The sequence below is a fragment of the Caenorhabditis briggsae genome, assembly GCF_000004555.2.
Source record: "Caenorhabditis briggsae complete genome, chrIII, whole genome shotgun sequence".
Classification (NCBI taxonomy): domain Eukaryota; kingdom Metazoa; phylum Nematoda; class Chromadorea; order Rhabditida; family Rhabditidae; genus Caenorhabditis; species Caenorhabditis briggsae.
The window spans coordinates 12,166,844-12,191,737 of NC_013490.2; the positions used below are offsets into that span (position 1 = coordinate 12,166,844).

The 24,894-nt window shown below is 40.0% G+C and overlaps 3 protein-coding genes across 3 annotated transcripts in view; 1 reads left to right on the plus strand and 2 right to left on the minus strand.

Moving 5' to 3' along the window:
- Positions 1-1,705, plus strand: part of CBG00014 — a gene marked incomplete at both ends in the record, with an annotated part of 19,765 nt that extends 18,060 nt beyond the window's left edge. The window contains 4 exons of the mRNA XM_045244511.1: positions 212-338; positions 1,315-1,400; positions 1,444-1,526; positions 1,582-1,705. Coding sequence (XP_045091451.1) covers positions 212-338; positions 1,315-1,400; positions 1,444-1,526; positions 1,582-1,705 — 420 coding nt within the window. The remainder of the gene's footprint in view (positions 1-211; positions 339-1,314; positions 1,401-1,443; positions 1,527-1,581) is intronic.
- Positions 1,706-2,681: 976 nt separating this feature from the next.
- Positions 2,682-5,507, minus strand: CBG00017 (the record flags this gene model as incomplete). Its single annotated transcript, XM_045244512.1, has 6 exons — positions 2,682-2,723; positions 2,984-3,066; positions 3,136-3,433; positions 3,628-3,848; positions 3,898-3,990; positions 5,147-5,507. The coding sequence occupies 6 exons, from the start codon at positions 5,505-5,507 to the stop codon at positions 2,682-2,684; spliced, it is 1,098 nt and encodes a 365-aa protein (XP_045091452.1).
- Positions 5,508-6,994: 1,487 nt separating this feature from the next.
- Cbr-lin-13 lies at positions 6,995-23,950 on the minus strand (the record flags this gene model as incomplete). Its single annotated transcript, XM_002642595.1, has 15 exons — positions 6,995-7,303; positions 7,859-7,996; positions 8,381-8,760; positions 9,455-10,082; positions 10,639-10,824; positions 11,222-11,747; positions 12,321-12,495; positions 13,539-14,379; positions 15,561-16,884; positions 17,434-18,171; positions 19,080-19,687; positions 20,273-20,474; positions 21,319-21,780; positions 23,539-23,816; positions 23,861-23,950. The coding sequence occupies 15 exons, from the start codon at positions 23,948-23,950 to the stop codon at positions 6,995-6,997; spliced, it is 6,885 nt and encodes a 2,294-aa protein (XP_002642641.1).
- Positions 23,951-24,894: the final 944 nt, after the last annotated feature.

Here is a 24,894-nt window from a genome sequence, read left to right on the forward strand (position 1 = left end):
GCGTATAAGAGGCGACCATCGCGTTTTTCACATTATGAAGCGACGCCGCAGCAGCAAGCTAGTGAAGAAATTAGGGTGACAAAAAATAGCATTTTTTCGTCCTTGAAGTGTTTTTTTCAGGTTTTTAAGTACATAGCTATATTTATACTTCCCCCGNTAAACTCTCTCAGAACAGATCTCAACTATCATTCTTGATCGTTTGAAATTTCAGAATCCAAAAGACTACGTGAAAACGGAAGATTCGGCTCCACCTTCCTGGCAGCAGCAGTTCATTGCCAAGTTCGGAAAAGTGGTTGAACTTGCGCTTCGTGCGATCCACGTCTTCCAGCAGCAAGATGGTGTAGATCAAATCTTTCTCGATCTTTGCATCGGAACACCGTAACCCTATTGAAGATGGAGAATCGTGGATGGTGATTGATTGTCTAAATAGCATCAAACTTTTCTGTTTTGGGAACGCCTTCGTCAGGTTTTTCTGAAAAAAAAGGAAGAGATGCAGTATCGCTGCTTAGAGAACATCTGGCAATTCAACAATCCGAGAAGAACCAGACTTGCATCGGTTGATCTGATTGGTTTGATGTAGTAATTGCTTTATTGAAAGCTGCTCACCCCGTTTGAGAAAGATTTCTTCTTTTTTGGTTAAAAATATGGAATCTATTGTTAGCTCCCAAGTCTCCTTGTATATTTTTTTTTCTAATTTATGAATTTTTTGAAATCTCATCCTTTAATTCCTATGAAAATTGTTTTTATTGATTTTGAATAAACAGTGAATGGTTATTTTCATACATGTTCCTACTGAAGTGAGTCTCGATCAAACCTGCTCACCTGGCCACGAACACCTGCCCACGCCCACCCTATGGTATATAAACTCGCAGAACCAGAGTCAAAAGAAAAAATTCAAAACTAGGCCACACTGTTTCAAATTTGAAATGATCATAACTTGGCTCAAATGGAAGATTTTTGAAATCTGAAACTAACCATATATATTATGACCTAGTTTTCTGAAATGTTGGTTTTCTAGGCCACCAATCTTCAAGTGGTCATATCTGGTTTCTTAATTGATATTTTAAAGTTTTGAAAGCTGCAGTGACATTTGCGAGATGCACAAATTTCAAAAAAAATGAATTATTAAACTTCTCAAATGAATCATAAATGTAGGTTAAAAACATAAAACATAATAATTTACAGATTTTCCGAAAAGCCATTATCAGCTGTATAAAATGAGTTCCTGATTGTTTTTTGGGTTTTTTCGAATGTAGTAACGCTTCATCGGAGGTCTTGGGCTGACAGAAGCATCGTATAGAAAAAAAATTTCAGAACAAACGCAGGAGAAAGCTCCGACGACACTACCGGATTGGCAAGGAGTTTGGATAGATGGAAAACGGGAAACTCCAGGAATAAATGTGAGTGGATTACTGTAGTTCTGAAAATGTTCCACATTTTCAGATTTATACATGGTCCGATGGATATACAAAAGGGTACAAAGCATTTGAAAAGAAGTGGGCGCGTATTTCTGGAGTAGATCATGAGTGAGTCAGAAAAGTTTTTTCCAAAAATTATAAAACACCCTTTTATAACTTTTAGGGGTTTGATACAAGATTGTTTGGTCGTATCAACCGTTCCAAGCCAAGAAATCCTACACGACGTCGACTGTGAATATGGAGCCGGAATTCAACACGGCGTGGTTTGCGGATATAAACTTGAATAATTTTTTGTCCTTTTGTGTATCTGTTTGCCCTAATAAATGTTATCTTTTTTGTTTGAAAATTGGGTTCTCGAATTGCATAGATTTCAAACGATTCGATTCTATGATTTTACGTAGTTATAGTGATTTCTGAATTTTTGAAATTTTTTATGTAACGCCAACATTTCTGAGTTTACAAGGAATCACAAAATTCCCAAATAGCTGTGTTCTCTTTGAATTTGAAAAACAGAAGATTCGTCCCCAAATTTCAAGATTTGATTTACCGTAAACACTCTAATAGAACGCCACCCGGACCGTCTAACTTTGAGCCTATATATCTCACTTCTCTTGGAAGATATCAAAAAGTTGTCTGATAAATGTTTATCATAATATCAGCAACATTTTACCAATTAACCACTTTTTGATATCTCTCACAGAAAATGAGATACCGTAAAACCTCTAATAGAACGACACCCGGATCGTTTTTGATCGTTTTTGACACCCGGAAATTTCAAGATTTGATTTACCGTAGAGCTTTTACTTTTGAGCCTATATATCTCACTTCTCTTGGAAGATATCAAAAAGTGGCTAACTAGTAAAATGTTGCTGATATCCTGATAAACACTTCACTAGTTAACCACTTTTTGATATCTTTCAGAAGAAGTGAGATATATAGGCTCAAAGTGGACGATCCGGGTGTCGTTCTATTAGAGGTTTTACGGTACATGAGCACAAATTTGACGATTCGGGGGGCGTTCTATTATACTGTTTACGGTACATTTGAAACTGCAAAACGGCAATGTTTAACAAGTTGTTCAATTCGTTCTTCTTCTCTAAGTTTGCTCAAGAAACAAGAAAGAATTTTATTCGGACAAACAGACACACATACAGACAAAATTCCCAAAATTATTCAAGTCTATATCCACAAGCCACACCCAAATCAGCTCCAGACCCTTTTCCACAAGCGACATCATTGATAATAGCTGTTTGATGATAAGTTCTAGACACCACCAAACAGTTTTCCAGCTCGGACGGCTTGATTCTGTAAAAAAATTAGTTTTTGAATTTTTTTTTTGAAGGATTCAACATGTTCCAATAATTTGAAAAATCCTAAATTTTTGAAAAATTGACAATTCAGAATATCATTTTAAAAATTCCAATAAAATTTACTCGTTGTGAAAAGAAATCATAGCGTTATTGGCATCAAATGCTCCATATCCTACTGTATATCCATCGGTCCATGTGAAATTCAGAAAATTCAGGAAAATTTTGAGAACTCAAAAACTACAGTAATCCGCTTACATTCATTCCTGGAGTTTTTCTTTCTCCATCTATCCAGACTCCTTGATAGTAATCCCATTGTGGGAGCCATTTCCCAGCGTTGTCTAGAAATTTAAATTAAATTTTTTAAGAAATTGTTATTTTTTTTTTCAAAAAACAAAAGAATAACTCACCAAAAATCCACTTAGTCTCGTTTACACTTGCCACACCAGTTACTTTATATCCCATTGAACTACAGTAATCCTCTGCCTCCTTTTGAGTTGTTCCTTTTTTTATAAAGAACACCTGCATACATACAGTAATATCTGGATCTGTTCTTTTGAACATTTTCCAATTTCCCACACATTTATTGAATTGCCACGTGGAATCGGAGGTCTTGGTCCATGAAATTGGATCCTCTCCTAGGAAGATTTGGGGAGAAATTTCAGATTCAATTGGGCAGAAATCTGGATCTGAGGTTGTGATTTTTGTCTGAAAATTCCTTTTTTCGATCATAACTTTCTTAGTTTTTGCTCAAACTTCATAAAAATAACATCAAATTAAAGCTAGATCTCCGTATTTTCTGAATTTTCAACTTTCATAACTTTTTGAATTTCAGCTCAAAAATCTGAAAATTACACAGAATTAAATATAGATTTTCGCTTTTTTCGAATTTCAAAAATTACCTTAAAAGACACAAAGAATCCATCGTCTCGATTGGTTTCCTCGACTTTCAAAGTTTCCGTCGAATTGTAAAAAAATAATTGATAATTCGAATTTTGATTGAAAAATGCCAAAATACAATCAGAATCCGAAAAACATGTCTGCGTACAATTTTCATCGAATTTCCCCTCGATTAAATCAAAATCCAGGACTTTTCCAAAGATTTTCAGCATTTTTAGGACTTCTGAAAATTGGACAATTTGTCGAAAAATGAAAATTTTGGAGTTAATTACCGGCGCAATTAATTTGAGGGTTTAGAAATATGAATATCAGGAAAATCAGCAAAATTTTGGAGATCATGATGGTCCTGAAATTTTGAAAAGTTTCTGAAAATTGAAAAAAAGATGTTTAGTTTGGATATTTGAAAAAAGAATTGGGAGGAAAAAAGAAGAAAAGAAGAAACTTAGAAAAAAAAGAAAGGAAAATAAAAGTTTTATGTCTAGACTTAGTACGTAGAGATACTTGAGATGAAAAATGTTTCAAAACTTCTCGAATTTCGAAATTCCAGAAAAAATGCAGATCTCTCTGGAATCTCTCTGGGAAATCTGGAAAACTTCAGAATTTAAAATTTGAGTAAAACACCAAATACAGTTTCAAGTTGAACTCTGACATATGGACAAAAAGACACAAACAGATGCAATGTTAAGAATAACAAAATTATTCAAGTTGATATCCACAAGCCACGCCCACCATATAATTGAACTTCATTTCACAAACGACATCGTTTCTAATCCCTTTTTCATCAGTTGGTGATACAGTCAAACAGTCTTGAGTTTCAGATTTTTGGAAAACAATTTAATTGAGAAAGTTCAGAACTCTGAAAGCTCAGAAAGTCCACTTTGAGAATCAAAATTGTTCAAAACCTGTCCTGAAATTTTGAAAAGTTTCTGAAAATTGAAAAAAAAGATGTTTAGTTTGGATATTTGAAATTTTGGAATTTTGCTGAAGAAATGAGAAAAAAAAAGAAAAAAAGAAACTAAAAAGTCAAGAGTAATAGTCCTGAAAATATGGAAACTTCCCGGAAAAAAGAAGAAAATTGGGAAAAAAAACGTCTCAAGTGTTTTCATTTTTCTCCGGCAAAAAAAAATCTAGACATAACATTTTGAACTTTGTGTTTTTTTTTTGAGCAAACTAGACTCGAAATGTTTTCAAAAAAAATATTCAAAAATTTATTTTTAAAATGTATCAAATTTTTCCACAAAAATCACTTTTTATTCTTACAAACAGATGCACAAACAGACCAAAAAACGAAATTATTTATACTGAAATCCACAAGCCACGCCCAATTCTGTCTGGGTCCCAACTACACATGGAATATCATTGATTACCGCGGTTCCAAACCTAGGCTCCAATAGTGCCAAACAATTTTCATAAAATTTTTTTTTGAAAAAATCCCAAAAATTATTTTGTCAAAATTACTAATGTTTAGGCTCATTTTAAAGCTCTTTTTCAGCTGAATCTGACAAAAATATTCATACTCACTGATGCTCTCGAAATGGGGCCAACAATGCTCCGCAATATTCGTTGCCACTTCCGCCTGGTCCCCAAACACGGCTCGTTGTTGCTCATTTCCAGTTTTCTCCAAAATCGATTGCACATTTTTCATGATCACCAACATTTGTTGATCTCCAGAGAGCAGGCAGTGCTCAATATACCCTTCCAGACTCCTCGTTTTCAGCTCTTCTAGAACTTTCTCTCTTGGAAACGGTGGTCCCGTGTAGGGCTCCGAGCTACACGGATTTGGAAAGTAGCAAGGTCCGTTTGATTCGGAATTTGGGTCTAGGGGATTTGAAGGATCGCATTTTAAGAATGTACAAATGTCAACAAGCTCGTCCTCGTTCATTGCTGAAAGTTTGGGGAAGATGGGAAAGAGGAAAATTGCAAAAAAGGAAATTAGAAATATTCAAACATGTCATGATAAACAATAACTCCCACAGATTGACGTAATTGAGAGCGTTAGATAGAAAAACAATAGTGAAAAATACTTCCAAAAATCTCCAAAACAGTTCCTCACCCTTTTTCGAGGTAAGAGACGCAGAGAAGCACTGCGTCTCTAGTATACCAGCGTGCAAAGAGGGGTTAGTTTTGAAGCTACACACGACAAAATGTGATTTTTGAATTCAGCTGAAATAGAGCTTCAAAATGAGTCTAAACATGACATGTTTTGAATAAATGCGTTCGAAGAAAAAATCCCAAAACTTTTTTTTTCAAAAATCTGTCATGTTTAAACTCATTTTGAAGATCTCGACGAGCTGATTTTAACTAAAATAATATATCCAGCTGATACTCTCAAAATAAGGTCAAACTAGTTAATTTCTGAATACCTAAATACCTGAATACCTTTTTGAGGTTAGAGACGCAGAGAAACGAGGCCCACTGCGTCTCTAGCCTACGCGCAAAGAGGGGTTTACTTTGGTCAGTTTTCATTGGTCAAATCCTGAAAATGGCGAAAATGTCTGAATTTTTTTTTTCGAAAACTTGAATAGAAGAATCAATGTCTGTGTAAAATGTAACCGTATGATGTTTTCAGACTATTTCAACACTTTCCTATACAGTATTCCAATTTTTCTCTAAAGACCTTTTTGTCAATTTTTCTTCCAGATACATCGGAAAATTTGAACAAAACAGTGAAAACGAGCGAAAAAATTTTAAAAGTTTGAATTCGCGCGCTTTTATTCACCGGGCGGCCTAGAAAAACCTCGTCCCTAAGGGCTTTCAGCGTATTTTTCGATGAAGGAATTTTTTTTGAATTTTTTCTTTATTTTTATGTCAATCTACATGCATTTCTGCACATTTTGATGCAATAAAAAAGTTCACCGTACACCACCTTTAAAACTTCCTGTGACGATTTTCAGCCCTGTAAAAAAAACGTCTCAAGACCTGTACCAGAAGGGCAGACCCTTCTATTCTTTAAAGGTACCTCCGGAGGGCCCTTCTATTAAAGGAGCCTTCCAATTAGAGAGGATCTTCTTTTGCTTTCCGGCCATTTTTTCCGAAAATTCACATTCAAAAAATCTGTGAACTGTCGTTCAATATTCATGAAAATCAATTAATTTCAAATAAATCGAGCAACAAAGTCTCCTATTACAGGGCCTTTTTTTAAAGTTCAAGTCTTTTCCTAAGGAGCCCTTCTGATAAGGGTTTCACAGAAAAATGATCAGTTTCAGCAGCAATAAAAGAATTTACCCGCGAGAAAAAACTTTCGACAAAAAAGAATTTTTGAAATTTAAAATAAGGGAAAAGCCGAATAATACCAGTAATTGATGGGGATGGGGGACAATTGAGAGAAATTAAAATTAATTAGAAAAAAAAAAGAATATTCTAGAATAATTAATCCGAGTCGATAGTGTAGACTTCTGGAGGTGGACGAGACGCTGGTGGAGCAGCTTCCGGCTCTCCAATAGCCGCGGCGATTGTCAATAGAGCAGTATTACCACCATTCTCTGTGGTTGCCGTTACACTAGCTGCTGCAGAAGACGTTGACGGCGCTTCTGACTTCCCATGGGTCTGACGAGCGGCACGCTGCCGTTGTTGCTCCATTTTTGTGCACTGGAGTCCCGTGAAGTTCTCGTATTCTTCGCCGGCGGTGACGACGAACTCGCCGCGTGTTGCAAGAGACGATTTGACGAGAATGTTGAACTGAAAATGTCAATTTAGAATCCAGTTATATAAGTTTGAAAATGGTGGCCTAGAAAACCAAATTTTCCAAAAACTAGGCCATGTTGCATATGATTTCAAAGAGCATGATTCAAGGGTTCAGAATCAGTTTGGGTATTTCCAAAATATGCATTTGAAAGCGAGTTATGACTATTTTAAAGTTGATGGCCTAGAAATCCAAATCTCGACAAAACTGGGACATGTTTCATATGGTTGGAAAGCACAGGTTGCGGGAAAGCTAAAACTGTTTTCCGATTTCAAAAATATTGATTTTGAGCCGAGTTATGAAAGCGGCCTAATTTTGGATTTCTAGGCCACCACACTAAAATGGACATAACTCGGCTCAAAATCAATATTTTTCCAATCTGAAAACTGTATTGAATATTACGAGAGAAGAGATTTCATATCGTGGCCTTGTTTTTCCCAAATTGGGGTTTCTAAGCCACCATCTTCAGCTCGCTGCAAAATGCTCATTTTTCGGTCATTTTGGGGTCATTTCGAGCCAATTTCTCACTACAAAATTCGAGAAAAACTCACAATATGTCGCTGACGACAGTGCTCAACGAACGTCTCCCAATTGTCGGACATCTCTCCGCACAGATTGCAAATCGACACGGCTCCGTCGTTCTCGATACGTCCGTGCTCGCGGCGAATGTGTTCGGCGACGAGGCGTTGCTGGAAGAGAAAAAAAATTGTTGGTTGCCTAGAAAACCGAAACTTGCAAACGTTAGGCCACAACGTGTTTGGTCATGATGTGAGAATGTTGAATCAGTTTTCAGAACTCAAATATATCGATTTTGAGCCGAGTTATGACCATTTTAAGTTTGGTGGCCTAGAAATCCAAAACTAGGCTATATTGCTCCAAATTTGAAATGCTCATAACTCGGCTCAAAATCAATATTTGTGAAATTTGAAAAGTGCTTCTGGTGTATCAAAACAAGAGCTTTCAAATGAAATATAGCAGGTCTTAGTTTTCCCAAAATTTGGGTTTCTAGGCCATGGCTCAAAATCGATATTTTTGAAGCGATTTTTCGCATTTTCAGACATTTTAAGACTAACATTAACATCAAACTGAAACTGCTTCAAGCACTCTCGACACGACGATCGATACTGTAGTCCGTGTCGTATTATGTGCGACTGAGGGCAGTCCGTTTTCAGGTCCCGTCCCATCGACCACATATCCAACGATCCGCAGATCGTACAGCATTGCGCGTCGACGAATCCATCGTTCTCCACGTGCTTCTGATCATGGGCGTCGCAGAGCTCCTGGGTGACGAAACGAGCATCACAGTGCGTCGCTTCGTAGGCCAAATCCTTTGCGTGGGCGATTCGCATGTGCTTTTCAAAGGCTTTTGGCGCTTGGAACATGCCCGAACGCTCTAGGCACGTTGGGAATGGGCATTGGAGACGGATGGTGCACGATTTGAAGCCACTGTCTTCTGGAAAACAAATTTTCACTATATTGATTTTCAGAACCCCCAACAGCATGATTTCAGAGTTTAGAAACACTTTCCAAAATTTAAAAATATCAGTTTAGAAGCCAGTTTTACCAATTTTAAGATTGGTGGCCTAGAGATCCAAACTTGCAAAAACCAAACTTGCAAGGCCATGGTATATCATTCGAAAGCTCTTTCCGTGCGATATTCAGAACAGTTTTCAGATTCCAGAAATGTTGATTTTGAAACAAGTTATATCAACTTTTGTCTGGTGGCCTAGAAATCCAAATTTTGGGAAAGTTAGACCATGGTGTACATGATTTTGAAGTGCATGCTTTCAGAGTTCAAACCCATTTTTTAGATTTCAAAAATATTGATTTGGTGGCCTAGAAATCCAAAACTAGGCCACATTCATAACTTGACTCAAAATCGATATTTTTAGAACCTGAAAACTGATTTTCAACTCTCAAAATATGCTTTTTGCAGCCATATATACCATGGCCTAGTTTTCCTCGAAATTTGGATTTCTAGGCCATCAAATTAAAATCGTTATATCTCGGCTCAAAATCGATATTTTTTAAATCTGAAAAGTGATTCTGTGCTCTCGAAACATGACCTAGTTCTTCCCAGATTGGGTTTTCTAGACCATCAACTCAAAAGCGACATAAATGTCGATTTTCGGCTCAAAAAAACTCACTCGACTTGGCATGCGTCGGTGTCAAATGATCCTTGATATAGTGCGCGAACAACTCCCTCTCCGTCATCGCCGACTTTCCACACTGTCTACAGAACCACTTATCCGTTGATTTGTGCATCGAGTGTAGGTCCCGATCGAATTGCGAATAGAGCACCTTTTCACACCCGGCGACTTGACAGGTGGTGCTGACTGCCACGTGGTTCCTTGTCACCAGCTGGTGAGCCTGGCTAATCGGCGGTGGTGGTCCGTGGATTCTGGCCTGTACTGCTAGCCGCTGTTGAGTCGCTGATTGACGAGCCGCATATGCTGGTGCTGTATGTGCCTGTGGCGCCATTCGATGCGGCATTACTCCCATTGGATGTCTCATGTGTGGTGGTGGTGGTGGAATCTGCTGCTGCTGCTGATGACGTGCCATTTGGTATCGCTGTTGAACTGGATAATTCGGTTGGAGCACTGGCATTCCGGCACTTCTCGATGAGTGGAGAATTTCTTTGAGACTCGAGTCGTTGAGTTGTTTGCAGAGCGGAAATTTGCCACGTAGATCAGTGGGAAGGGCCTCGATGGCGAACGTTGGGAAGCCCGTTTCTTCGCTGTAGTTGTTGTTGGCCATGTAGTTGTACCAGGGTTGCTGGAATCAGGTTATTTTAAGGGCTCTTGTTTAGCTCAAGTTCGGTGGCCTAGGAACCCAACTTTCCGGAAAAATTAGGCCATGCTAAAATTGGTTTGAAAGCTCTTGTTTTGGGAAATTCAAAACATTTTTTAAAAATCGAAAATATTGATTTTGAAGCGATTTCTGTCTATTTGAAGATGGGAGGCCTAGAAAACCAACTTTTTCGAAAAACAAGGCCATGCTATATATCATTCGAAAGCTCTTCTGTTCTGATGTACAAATCAGTTTTCAGATTTCAAAAATATTGATTTTGGGCCAAGTTATGAATGTGGCCGAGTTTTGGGTTTCTAGGCCACCAAACTAAAACGCCCATAACTCGCTTCAAAATCGACATTTTGAAAATCTGAAAACTGATTCTGAACCCTCAAGACATGCTCTCTAGATTCATGAACAACATGGCCTAGTTTTCTGGAAATTTGGTTTTCTAGGCCACCAATCTTCAAATGGGTATAACTCGCTTCAAAATAGTCGTTTTTGAGATCTAAAAAACTAGAAAAATGCCAAAAAAACTCACTGAACAATGACACGTTGTGCACGAGACCAGCGTGTCCGCTTGAGTCAACATCGATCGATGCGTGCAGTCGGATGGCGTGTGCAGTGGTATCAGATTCTTGAGGACGGCTTCTTTGAAGTTCGGCAAGTCGGTTGGGTCGAAGTTGAGCAGCTGGACGGGAATGGCGCCGAAGCGTTGGATAGTCGTCTGGAAGATAATTAAATTTGAAATGTATTGGAGTCGATTTTGAAGGTGGCCTAGAAAACCAAATTCGAAGAAAACTAGGCCATGGTGTGAATGGTTCCAGAAAGGAGGGGTTCAGTGTTTAGAATCAGTTTCCAGATTTCAAAAATATGGATTCTGAGCCAAGTTATGAAGGCGGCCTAGTTTTGGATTTCTAGGCCACCAACCTTAATATGGGCATAACTCTGCTCAAAATTAAGATTTTAGTAATCTGAAAACTGATTCTGAACCATCAAGACATGCTTTTTCAAAATGTATACCATGGCCTAGTTTTCGGACTTCTAGGCCACGAAACTTAAATTGAGCATATCTCGATTCAAAATTGAGATTTTTAAAATTTGAAGAAAACTGATAAACTCACATAATTATGCGTAACATGCTCCTTGATATGATCAACGACAGCATTGGCATCCAGCGACCCAAAAGCACAAACTTTACAGAAATAGAGCAGCTTCTGTTTATGCATCGAGACCAAATGATCCATTAAAAGCAGGTCCGTCGGGTATTTGACCTGGCACGTTCCACACGCGAACATCACCTTCTTCTCGGCATGCCCTCTCATGTGATTGTCCAGCGAAGCGCGATTGAAAGCGATACAGCTACAGTGAGGGCATGTGAGGCACGTATCACCATGAATTGACATATGGCGACGGTGTTTGCTCGGATCCTCGAAGAGCACACAGCAATTTCGACACAACCATCCTTTTACCAAATTGATTGGGACACCGAATGTCTCCGAGCATACTGTAGCGCCGGCGTCCAGCTTGTGATCGCTCTCTTGATGCTTTTCCATAGCGTTTTTGGTGAAAAAGTGTAGCGAGCACTTGGGGCATTTGAATTTCTTCTCACGTCCAGCTTGAATACTCGATGGAATGGTGCCGGTGGAACTGAAACAATAGGGAAATTGAAACCATGGCCTATAAACCCTAATTTTGAAAAAATTAGATCATGTTATATCATTTGGAAACTCTTCTCTCGTGGTATCCAAAACAATTTTTAGATTTCAAAAATATTGATTCAGAAGTGAGTTATAGTCATTTTAGTTAGGTGGCCTAGGGAACCAAATTTCCGGAAAGTTCGGTCATAGGGCAGATAGTTCTAAAGAGCATGATTTGAGAGTCTGGAATCAGTTTTTAGATTCTAAAAATATTGATTTTGAGCCAAGTTATGATCATTTCAATTTTGGAGCAAAATGGCCTAGTTTTGGTTTTCTAGGCCACCAAACTAAAATAGTCATAACTCGGCTTTAAATCGACATTTTCGAAATCTAAAAACGGATTCTGAACCCTCAAAACATGCTCTTCAAAGCCATAAACAACATGGCCTAGTTTTCTCAAACTTTGGATTTCTAGGCCACCAAACTTGAAACGGTCATAAATTGCTTAAAAATCGAAATTTCAAAATCTAAAAACTGACTCTGAACTCCGAGAAGATGCTTTGCAAAATCTTTAAAAACTCACTTCTCCACTTCTGCAACCACTGCCAACTCGTCGTCTCCGTTCGGATCCTCGACTTGTTTCACAATTGGCTCCGCCTCCTCCACGGCATCTCCTTCAACGTCAGCGTCGTCTTCTGCCACGTAGCCTGGGTGTTGACTGGCTTGTTGGTATCCGTCGTGGGCACGCTCGACACGGACTGAAAAAAACTATTTGTGGGTGGCCTAGGAATTTTGAAGGTGGCCTAGAAACCCAAACTTCCGGAAAGCCGGTCATGGCACACATAGGTAGAACAAAAAGTTTTAGAGAATCCTGAACCAGTTTTCAGATTTCAAAAATATGGATTTCGAGCCGAGTTATGAATGTGGCCTAGTTTTGGAATCCTAGGCCACCAACCTTAAAATGCGTATAACTCGGCTCAAAATCAACATTTTCAAGATCTGAAACCGGATTCTGAACCCTCAAAACTTGCAGTTTGAAACCATGCACAGCATGGCCTAGGTTTCACAAAATTTGGTTTTCTAGGCCACCAATTTAAAATAGCTATATCTCGGCTTAAAATCAATATTTTGACCCATAATTTTCCAAAAATTACTTGTCACATTTTTGCTAATTGACGATGTACGTTTGTTGTTTAGAATTTTAGCGAATATCACTCTGCTGGAGCCGAATTTTTCAGCAGCCGACATTTTCAAGAAAAAAAATGGATGGGATGGTGTTGGCTGAGTTGGACCGTCCAACTAGGACGCTGTCGATGTTTTCAAAATAATTTTTCACGTGAAAAAATAGGTACTTTCTAGGTCGAGTTATATCGATTTTTGATGGTGGCCTAGAAATCCAAATTCCGAGAAAACTAGGCCATGGTGTACATGGTTCCGAAAAGCATGTTTTGAGAGTTTAGAATCAGTTTTCAGATTTCGAAAATGTTGGTTTTGAAGCGAGTTATGACCGTTTCAAGTTTGCTGGCCTAGAAATCCAAAACTAGGCCATATTGCTTAAAATTTGAAGAGGTCATAACTTGGCTCAAAATGACGATTTTTGAGTTCTGAAAACTGATTTGGATATCGCAAAAGATGAGATTCCAAATAATATACAGCATGACCTAGGTTTTTCGAAATTTGGGTTTCTAGGCCACCAACCTTAAAATCGATATAACTGGCTTCTAAATTGATATTTTCGAAGCTTGAAAATGGATTCTGAACCCTCAAATCCTGCTCTTTGCAGGCCACTAATTTCTCTTACCTTCCCGATTGACTTGTGAGGCTGCTGCTCCTGTTGGTGGTACATCCACAATTTCTGGCATCTCTTCGTCGTCATCACTGAGTATAACACAATCGTTGCGCTGAGCACTCTGCTGAGCAATCGTCCCAGCAAGCGCTTCCGCAATCGTCCTCGGAGTTGGCTGCGGTGAAGCGCTGGATAATGGCAATCCGACAGATCTCGACGCCGCATTTGGTCCTTCCAAAGCATCAAAAAGAGTCCTTGGCGCCGATGCATCAGCAAACAGTGGCTCCGCGGCTTCTGGAGCACCCATCAAATAGAATTCCCGACTTCGATCCACCTTCTGATACGACGTCGGTGCGGGGGCATTCCCATTGAAGTGCCTCATATATCCACTATCCGCTTTAGGTCCTATATTCTTGACGAGAATGAACAGCTTCTTCGGTGGCTCTCTTACAGTACCAACCTTCATATGGCTGACACGATGAGAAATCATCTCTTCCTGCGTTTTCGCCTCCCATCGGCACAATTTACATCGATTCTTCAGAATGTGCACCGAATCGAAATGATCGCAAAACTCGATGGCGCTTCTAAAGTACTTCCTGATGCACGTACACCAGAAGACTCGAGAAATGACGCCACACTTGTGCTCATAGTACTCTTGAAGACTGATGAACACTTTTGGACAATAGGCACATTGGAAACGTCGGAGGGATAGGGAGTGGGTTCGTTGCATGTGTACACGGTTGGAGGAGGAGTCCGAGGAGCGTTGACCGCATATTGTGCATTTGATGATGCCTTTGCAGCGGAACAGCATGTGGGAGCACATGAAGCGGTGGTATTCGTGACAGAATTGGCAGCACTGCAAGAAAAGCTGGTATTTTAGGAGTGAAAACCGGATGGTTGCAAAGATCATGTTTTCAGAGTTTAGATTCAGTTTTCAGATTTCAAAAATATTGATTTCGAGCCAATTTATGACCATTTTAAGCTTGATGGCCTAGAACTCCAAATTTCAGAAAAACTAGGCCATGCTGTATATGGTTGGAATAGTCAAGTTGTGAAAGTTCCAAATCAATTTCCAGATTTCAAAAATATCGATTTTGAGCCAAGTTATGGCCATTTTAATTTTGGACAACTATGGCCTAGTTTTGGTTTTCTAGGCCACCAAATCTATATTTTTGAAATCTAAAAAATGGGTTTGAACTCTGAAAGCATGCACTTCAAAATCATGTACACCATGGCCTAACTTTCCCAAAATTTGGATTTCTAGGCCACAAGACAAAAGTTGATATAACTTGTTTCAAAATCAATTTTGGACAACTATGGCCTAGTTTTGGTTTTCTAGGTCACCAAACTTAAAATGGGTATAACCCGACTCAAAATCGATATATTTGAATTTTGAGAACTGATTCTGAACCCTCAAAGCATGATCTTTGCAACCATGTACACCGTGGCCTATTTTTCGTGGTGGCCTAGAAATCCAAAATTCAGGGAAGCTAGGCCATGGTGTACATGGTTCTAAAGAGCATGATTCTAGATTTTAGAAGCAGTTTTCAGATTTCAAAAATATCGATTTTGAAGCGAGTTATGAGCATTTCAATTTTCGACAAATGTGGCCTAGTTTTGGTTTTCTAGGCCACCAATTTTAAAATGCTCATAACTCGGCTCAAAATCGATATTTTCAAACCCTAAAAACTGATTTTGAGCCCTCAAAATGTGCTCTTTGCAACCATGTACATCGTGGCCTAGTCTTCTCGAAATTTGGATTTCTAGGCCATCATGTTACAAATTGGTGTATCTCGGCTCAAAATTCGGAATCTAGAAATTTGAATACACGATTTTTCTTGGTAATTGAAGAGCTATAAAACGACGTTATTTAAAAAGTAGTATCTTGTCTGTGAGCCTGGCCTAACTTTCGCAAAATCATATTTTCTAGGCCATCGATTTCAAAATGCGCAGAACTTGGCTCATAGACAAGGTATAGCTTCTCAAATAGTGTCACTTTGAAGCCCCTCGGTTTTTCTATCGTATGACAGTACTCACATTCGTCATCGAGATCTTCTTCACATGTCGTGTCAGCAAATGCTTCTGCAAATCGAAATGTCCATCGACCTCTTGCTCACAAAACGGACAACGCGCCCATTTCTCCGGATGCTCCTCCAAATGCTCCACAAGCTCGTCGACGTTGCCAAAGGTGAGCTCACAAAGGTAGCACATGAGTCGCGTGTCCACATTTCGTATTTCCGGCGGGAAGAAGGGCACAGAATTGAGGGGAATGTCCTTGGTATAGATCTGTGGAAGGTCCACTCCATGGGTCGGCGTTCCAATGATGATTTGCTTCATCCTGAGCTCTCCATGGAGGATTTGATGCATTGATGTGGGATTTGTGGGATTTGGGGAACCTCTGAATTGATTCTGGGCCACTCTTCGTCCAATATGACTATCCAGAAGCACCGGCCGATACCCCAAATCCTTGATATTGGGCAGCATTTCTCCTGTACTTTGAATATACTCCACGTGCTGAAAGTGATGCCTCAGAATATGCCCATAAATCGCATCAGCACTGTGTAGCTCCATACAAATCGGACAGAATCCGTTGAAAGCCGTTCCTGGTGGGCGGGGTGCCGTGAATTGATGGCTACACATGTGAAGGCGTCGGAAATTCTGCTTTGAGAACGATTTCCCGCATTCTCCACAGGTATGAACGTGAAGGGTGTTCAGATGATCCGTAAAGCCTTCCAACGTGTCCATGGACGCTTCACACCAGAAACAAATGTACCATCTGGATGTTCTTGGGATCTTGTAGGGCTTTACCCTGGCTTGATTGAGCATAGGGTTCCTGATCAGTGCTGTGGGGATTACAGGGCGTGCTGGATAGTTGGCATGGTTGGCTCTGTGGTGTGGAGGCTTCTGGTACAGGGGGCGTCCTGGTAGGCCTGCTGTTGGTGATGGTTGTACTACAACTGGCTGCATCCTAGACTCTAGCAATCCCGAAAACGGTAGCTGACAATCAATATCCGTCATTCTCGCCAGAAAACTCCTCGTATCCTTTTGCATCGCCTCAAAACTCTTCGCCATTGTCATCAACGATCGATCGTAGCGATCGGCTTCGAACGATCCCTCTTTATGTTTCGGAGCCAGTGGAAGATTGACTTTCTTGTCGTGATGAGTGTTCAGATGAGTTCGTAGAGCAATGATGGAGCACACATGAATCGGACACTCGGGGTAGATGCATCGGATGCCGGCGTGTGGGCCAGCGGCGGCGTGGAACACCTCGATGACGTCTTCTTCGGGGACTTGGCAAGTGGTGCAGTGCGATTTGATGTCGGTGCCGATGAGTGCTTCGCATTTCGGACAGTAGATGTAGCTGGAAATATGGGAAGTTTAGTTTGGTGGCCTAGAAACTCAAAACTAAGAAAACTAGGTTATGATATATCTGAAGAGCATGATTTGGGAAAATAAAATCAGTTTTCAAATTTCAAAAATCTTCATTTTGAGCCTAGTTATGAAAGCGGCCGAGTTTTGGGTTTCTAGGCCACCAACATTAAAATGGGCATAACTTGGTTGAAAATCAACATTTTCGAAATCTAAAAACTGATTCAGAATCCTCAAAACATGATCTTTGAAGCCATGTACACCATGGCCTAATTTTCCCCAAATTTTGGTTTTCTAGGCCATCAATTTTAAATTAGCCGTAACTTGGCTCAAAACCCGTATTTTTGAAAGCGGAAAGTTGCCTCAAGTCTAGGAAATCCTGGCCTAACTTTTGCGAAGCTAATTTGTATAGGCCATCAACTTCAAGGAGCCATAACTTGGCTCAAAATCAACATAGCACCTCCAAATCTTCGAAATTAGAAAACCGTGGCCTAACTTTTGCATTTTCTAAGCCCTCTTCGAAAAATCCCAAAAAACTCACATCTTATTAACCAGCAGCATATCCTTCAGCGGATCAATACAATTCGATAGTGGCAACATCACCGTCTTGCTCGTACAAATAGCAATATCATCCGCCAATGAGCACTTTTGAGTGGGTAGCTCCACCGGCTTGGCATCTTTCAGTATCTCCAAAGCTTCATCTGGAGCTAGAAGACGTTCATGGGTCTTGAAGACGTTGACTCCTAGAAGGCGATCTAGAAGTCTTCTGGCTTCTTTTTCGGATTCGGATTTTTCAAAAATCTCATTTTTATCAATATGTTCGTAGCCCAGATCTCCCCGAATTTTGATATTTTTGGGTTTCATCTTCTTCTTCTTCGTTGGCTCTGGATCCTTCTCCTCTGAGTCTTCTGAATCCGAGGTGCCTCCTGACGACGACGTCATCTCCTCATCCTGCTCTTTCAACGCCTTCTGAAACTCCTCCTCACTCGACGATTCGCCATTTTCCCGATTCTCCTTCTTGCTGCTCTTCGTCCTCTTCCATCTGAGCATCTTCCTGCGGATTGTGTTCTCATGAGGGGTCACATATTCCATATCCTTCTGTCCAACGACTTCTAAACCCTCAATTTCAGCGCCGACGAATCCTCCGATGGCTGGAATTTCAGACTTGAATCCGACATGAGGGGCGCGTCCAGAATCTGCTGGCGGGTGGAATGTCGCCGTGTTGTAGAGGTAGTTGGAGAAGAGAGCCGTTTGGGAGATGTGCTGGAGTTTGTGGTGTCTGCAAGATTTTCAGATTTTCAGCTACCTTAAAATATGTATTAGAAACGTCGGTTCTTCTAGGAGGGCCCTTCTATTAGAGGTGCCCTTCTATAAGAGAGAAATGTCCGAGTGTCTAAGACCAGGAATTCCATTGAAAAGGGGGGAAATTCTGGAAAGTAACACTCTGCTTTTTTTTCGCTTCGCTTCTTTATTTTCCACTTAGAAATCGACGAAAAATGAGCATGGAAAGACTCAAATTTCGATTATAAGGATTCTAGTGGGTTTTGGGTCTTATTTAGCATAAATTAGGCTTATTTTGGGCCATTTTTAGCTTCAAAATGGCCCAAAATAGTCAAAAATAGGCCGAAAACGGTCAATTTCCTAACTTTTTAGAACTAAATTTTGACTTTTTCGGGCCATTTTTGGTCGTTTCGAGGCGTTTTCCGCATGTTCTGGACCATTTTTAGGTCATTTTAGTCCATTTTTTCGAGAATTCTGGACCAGTTGGAATCATTTTAAGCCTATTTTGGACCGTTTTTAAGTCATTTTAGTCCATTTTTTCGGGCGTTTTGGACCAGTTTGGACGATTTAAGCTTATTTTACACCAAATAAAGTCTTTTTTGGACCATTTTAAGCCTATTTTCGGACCATTTTAAGCCTCTTTTTGGACCATTTTAAGCCTATTTTAAGCCCATTTCTAGACCATTTCTAGCTTATTTTAGCCTATTCTGGACCATTTTAGAACCATTTTAGACTATTTAGGCCATTTTTAGGTCGTTTTCAGCCTATTTTGGATGATTTTTATGACCAGTTTGATCATTATTAGGCTATTTTAAACCAATTTTTAGCTTATTTTGGGCCATTTTGGACTATTTTCAGACGATTTTCAGCCTATTTTGGACTATTCTTGACCTATTTCGAACGCACCTATACATAAACTCGGTTCCAAACGTCATCGAACACGTCGTACAATCCCACGTCTTCTCGTGCTTCTCCTTAAAGTGTTGCTCAGCTTCTGCGACACTCTTAAACTCCTCCGTCTCACACTCCTGACAACTCAGAGGGAATCCAATATCCAGCGAAGTCACCATAGTAAAAGACAGTCTCATTCCCTTCCGCTCACTTTCCAGCGATTTTCGGAAAAAGACGACCACAGGAACAAGGGGTCTGCACGAGTGATTTTTGATTGCAGTCGCAAAGTAGCTCCACCCCTTGGATCCTCCAGTTTCCGCGGGTTTTACAGTCAACCAAAGGCCACATTGGGAGCAGCACAGGTAGAAATAGGCGGCCTCCAGTGTTAGGGTCTCCTGTTTGCAAATCAATCCGTACATATGCGTGGCAAAGTCTTTGCACTCGTGTTTCGTCAAATCATACTTTGTCGGGAAGCCTTTCAGACAGAAGTCGCATCCGAAGACGTGCACAATGTCATGGTGTTCTAGGAAGTGGGCTATGGAGTGGACCATATCGCTGAGGACGGGTTGGAGAGAACAGCAGTTGGCTCGGACTTCACCTTGGATGGGGAGAGGTGGGGGGTCCTGGAAAAAATTGCAAATTTTCGAGTTTAGCTGAATGGTGGCCTAGGAAACCGAAAACTCGGCCATGGTATGCATGGTTCGAAAGTGCATGATTTTAGAGTTTAGAATCATGTTTCAGATTTCAAAAACCTTCATTTTGACCTAAGTTACACTGATTTTAAGGTTGGTGGCCTAGAAAACCAAAATTCCGGAAATCTAGGCCATAGTGTGGTTCTAAAGGACATGGTTTCAAAGAGCATGAATTGGGAATTCCAAATCAGGTTTCAGCTTTCAAAAATATTGATTTTGAGCCGAGTTATGAAAGCGGCCTAATTTTGGATTTCTAGGCCACCACACTAAAATGGACATAACTCGGCTCAAAATCAATATTTTTCCAATCTGAAACCTGATTCTAAACTCTCAAAACATGCTCTTTGGAACAATGTACAGTTTTCCCAAATGTTGGATTTCTAGGCATAACTGGCTTCAAAAAAAAGGGCATAACTGGCTTCAAAATTGACATTTTCAAACTCTGAAAACTGATTCTGAACTCTCACATGGCCTAGTTTTTTTTTGGGTTTCTAGGCCAACAAGCTCAAAACCTACCTTCGTTGGATCCGTCACCAGAATCTCGGACAACGGCATAGGCACGTCCGTCACAAAAGCGCGCGACTCAAAAACGTCCATCCTCGCGGCGTATTCCCAATCTCTTTTGTATTCCCACGGCATCGAGTTGTAGACGTGACGAAGAGTGGTGAGGAGGGGTTCGGCAGTGACAATCGAATGACATCGTTTCTCCACGATTCGGCTGAAAAAAAAACATTCATTTTGAAGCGAGCTATAATCATTTTAAGATTAGTGGCCTAGAAAACCAAATTGCGAGAAACCTAGGCCATGGTGTATTGGGGTCTGAAGAGCAGAATTCGATGGTACAAACTCAGTTTTCAGAACTCAAAAATGTCGATTTTGAAGCAATTTACAGCCATTTTAAGGTTGGTGGCCTAGAAAACCAAATTTCGAGAAAACTAGGCCATGATGTACATAGTCTCAAAGAGCATGTTTAGAGGGTTGAGGAACAGTTTTTAGATTTCAAAAATGTTGATATTGAGCCAAGTTATGAAAATGGCCTAGTTTTGGATTTCTAGGCCGCCAAGCTTCAGATGCCCATAACTTGGTTCAAAAACGACATTTTCGAAATGTGAAACCTGATTCAAAACTCTCAAAACATGTTCTTTGTAACATGTACATTATGGCCTAGGTGATTTTCGGTGGTGGCCTAGAAAACCAAAATGTAGGAAAACTAGGCCATGGTGTACATAGTCACAAAAAGCATGTTCAGAGAGTTCAGGAACAGTTTTTAGATTTCAAAAATATTGATTTTGAGCCAAGTTATGAATGTGGCCTAGTTTTGGATTTCTAGGCCACCAACCTTAAAATGGGTATTACTCGGCTCAAAATGGACATTTTCGGAATCTAAAACCTGTTTCTGGCCTCTGAAACTAAGCCCTTTGTAGCCATGTACACCATGACCTAGTTTTCACTAAATTTGGATTTCTAGGCCATCAATTTAAAATTGGTATAACCCCCCCCCCCCAAAAAAAAAAACTCGCATCAACTCCACGACCGCCGCATCGGATAGCCAACTTATAAACTTTCTGAATCCTCCAGAAGCCCTCAACACCGGCGGCGACGTCTCCCATTTCATTCCGATGGCTCTCAAGTGCTCAGCAACTCGGTCGTCCGTTGGTTTGGGCACCAGCTCCATGTACTCCTCAACAGCGCTTTTTTCCACAACCACCCTTGTCGTAGATAGGGTTCCTGGCCACGCCTGTCTGGGTGTTCCATATGAGGCCCCTGCTGATGTCGTTGGTCCCACTTGTCGTTTCTTTCGTCTTGAGTTCGAAGTGCTGGCGTCTGGGTCCTCTCCTTCCACATAATTCTCGTCCAACTCATCTCTGGTCCGTTTGACCCGCTTTTTGCCAGGGTGGAAGTCTGTGACTAGCGATTGAGCTTGAGCTTCGTCGCCTCGCTCGATGCTCGCGTAGTTTACGGAGCGACGCGGGCGAGATGAGTGGCCGAATGTGGTCAGAGGGGCTTTGGGTGTCTCTTCTTCTCTGGAAAATGGGCAAAATTGGGGTTTGAAGGTATGAAATTGGAATTTCTGGCTATCTAGGAACCCCAAAATCCTATTTTTAGTCCTGAAAAATTACGAAAAATCCTGAAAATTCGCTTAAAATCATCAGAATTGACTAATTTCTGACTCATTTTCCGTGATTTTCGGACTGTTTTCGATGGATTTTTGCTGAATTTCCATATTTTAAAAGTCAAAATCAGTATTTTTAAGCGAAAATTCGACACTTTTAAAGCCGAATTACCGTATTTTCGCGGTTAAATTTCGTATTTTTGAAGCCAAATTTCCATATTTTTAGGCCTAAATTTGGTATTTTTAGAGCCGAAAATCAGTATTGTCATAGCACAAATTTTCGTAATTTTAGAGCCAATCTTTAAGCCAAAATTTCGAATTTTCCAATCTAAACTCGCTATTTTTAGAGCGAAAATTTAAAAATTTTAACCCTAAATTTGGTATTTTAGAGCCAAAATTTGTATTTTGAACGCTTAAAATAGTCTAAAATAGGCTTAAAAAGGTCAAGAATGAGCTTAAAATAGACTGAAAATGGTCCAAAATAAGCTTGAAATGGTCAAAAATAGGCTAAAAATGGTCGAAAATAGGCCTAAAATAGTTCAAAATTGGCGACATAGGCTGAAAATAGACTTGAAATACACTAAAAATGGTCAAAAATAGGGCGAAAATAGGCGATTTCGAATTTTTAGAATTTGAAATTTTTCAGAATTTTCAGAATTTTTTGAAATGTCCGAGTGTCTAAGACCAGAAATCCCATAGAAAAAGGGGAATTTCTGGAAAGTAACACTCTGCTTTTTTTTCGCTTCGATTCTTATTTTCCACCCAGAAATCGCCGAAAAATGAGTAAGGAAAGACACAAATTTCGATTATAAGGATTCTAGTGGGTTTTGGGTCTTATTTAGCATTTAGTTTTGGGTCTTATTTAGGTTTTGGGTCTTATTTATTCTGGCGGGTTTTGGACCATTTTGAGGCATTTTTTGGCTATTTTTAGACAAGTTAAGCCTATTTTAAGCTTATTTTTGCTTATTTTTGACCCTTTTAAGCCTATTCTGGACCATTTCCAGCCCATTTTCAGCCTAATTACCGTCGTTTTCAAAGCGCCATGGAATTCGTCCATAAAACGCGCCTTTCCGGCTTTAAATTCGGCTGATTCAACATCGAAAATCGGTGAATTTTCCATGCTTTTTCTGAGGAAAAGTAGGTCATAATTTGAAATTTTTGGGAGACGAAAAAAAAGTGAAAAAATGTGAATTTCCACGTGGTCAGAAGCGAAAAAAAAAAGCGAAAATTTTTTAATTTTTCTGAATTTTCGCGTGAAAAATTCAGAAAAATTCACGTGAAAATTTGAATTTTCACATGAAAAAAGCGCGCGAAATTCAAAATTTTCACCTAAAAATTTGAAAAAAAAAAGTTGAATTTTGGCTGAAAAAAATAGTTTTTAAGCGTCAAAAAATCGATTTTCGGACACTAAACACCCAAAAAAATGGCGCCAAATTCAAATTTGAGCCTTTTAAGCCACTTTTAGCCTATGTTTATTATTTTGAGTCCATTGTTCGGTTATTTTAAGCTTATTTTGACCATTTTTAGGCTATTTTAGACCTATTTATGCCTGTTTTAGACCAGTTTATGTTATTTTATGCCTATTTTTGACCATTTTTAATCCTATTTTAGTTTATTTTAAGTCTATTTTGGCTCATTTTGGTCCATTTCAAGGCTATTTTCAGCCTACCTTCTCTCAAATTCTTCACTTCTCCTCGTCGTGCTCCTCTTCGAAGTTGCTCCGCCTTTTCGCCGTTTCGCCGGCGGCCCATTCTGCAGAATGCCGTGCCATCGTTCGGCCTCTTTTTCAGCCTTGACTTCAGCTTTAGCAAGCTCCGCCCCCATATCCGCTAATCCCGTTGGTAGATGCATCTCCTCCTCCTCTTCCTCCTCCTCCTGCTTCTTCTCCCTGGGTTCTTCTGGTCCAACACCAGCTTCTGACGACCCAGATCGTGTTGCTTGTTGGTACTAAAATTGTAGTTTGTAGTTAGAGTTGTAGTTTGTAGTGTTACCTCTTCCGGCTCATCCGGCAACTCCTCTTTTGGCACTAGCGGCTCATTATTGAGCTTTAGAAATAGCTCGTAGTCTTCCTCGGTCGCCATTTTTGGAGACCTAAAAAATATAAAAATTTGAAAATGTTTTTTTTTTATTTCGGTAAAATTGGAGGGAATTCAAAAAATTTGAAAATTCAACAAAAATGCGCTAAACCCCCAGCGAAAAATTTGAAGGCCTTTTGTCTTCGGCGGAGCGTGTTTAGCGCAAAAAGCGAGAGAGTACACAGAATGAAGAGGGTGGCAGACACCTACAGGGGGAAGGCGGGAGGAATGTTCTAGATTGATGAGGTGTTTGCGGACTTCAATGCATTAGATATGACGACAACTTGCGGAAGGGATTTGAAAGCGTTTATGGTTACGGTAGGGGGACTACAGTAGGGGTCAGCATACTGTAACTTGTGGTTATGGTAGGCAAACTATGGTAGGCAGTTTACGATAGGTTGACTACAGTAGTAGCCTCACCATCGCTACCGTACCATCAGAGCTCAATGACAGACTACAAACTACACTTTTTGTAGTTTGTAGTCTTAATGACTTATAATTCAAAACAGATGTGGGTTACAGTAGTAGGACTACAGTAGGCTGGTTACGCTAGGCGGACCACGGTAGGCAGACTACACCACCGATTCAAGAGCACTCCTAGACTACAAACTACAAAAACTTTAGTCTTTGTGACTAATCAATCAAAACTGATATGGGTTACGGTAGGCGGACTACGGTAGTCTAACAAGGCTACCGATTAAAGAACACTCATTGACTACAAACTACGAAAACTGTAGTTTGTAGTTTGTGTCACTAATCATCGTATTAATCAAAATTGATGTGGGCTACGGTAGGCAGACTACAATAGCCTGGTCACGGTAGTAGTAGTCCGCCCACCGTAACCTACCGTAACAAAAACTGTAGTTTGTCTGAGAAAAGTGGGCGGAGCCTAAATTGCAAGCTGCGCACGATTTTTTCATGCATTCTTAGGATTTTGAGCATTCACGCTC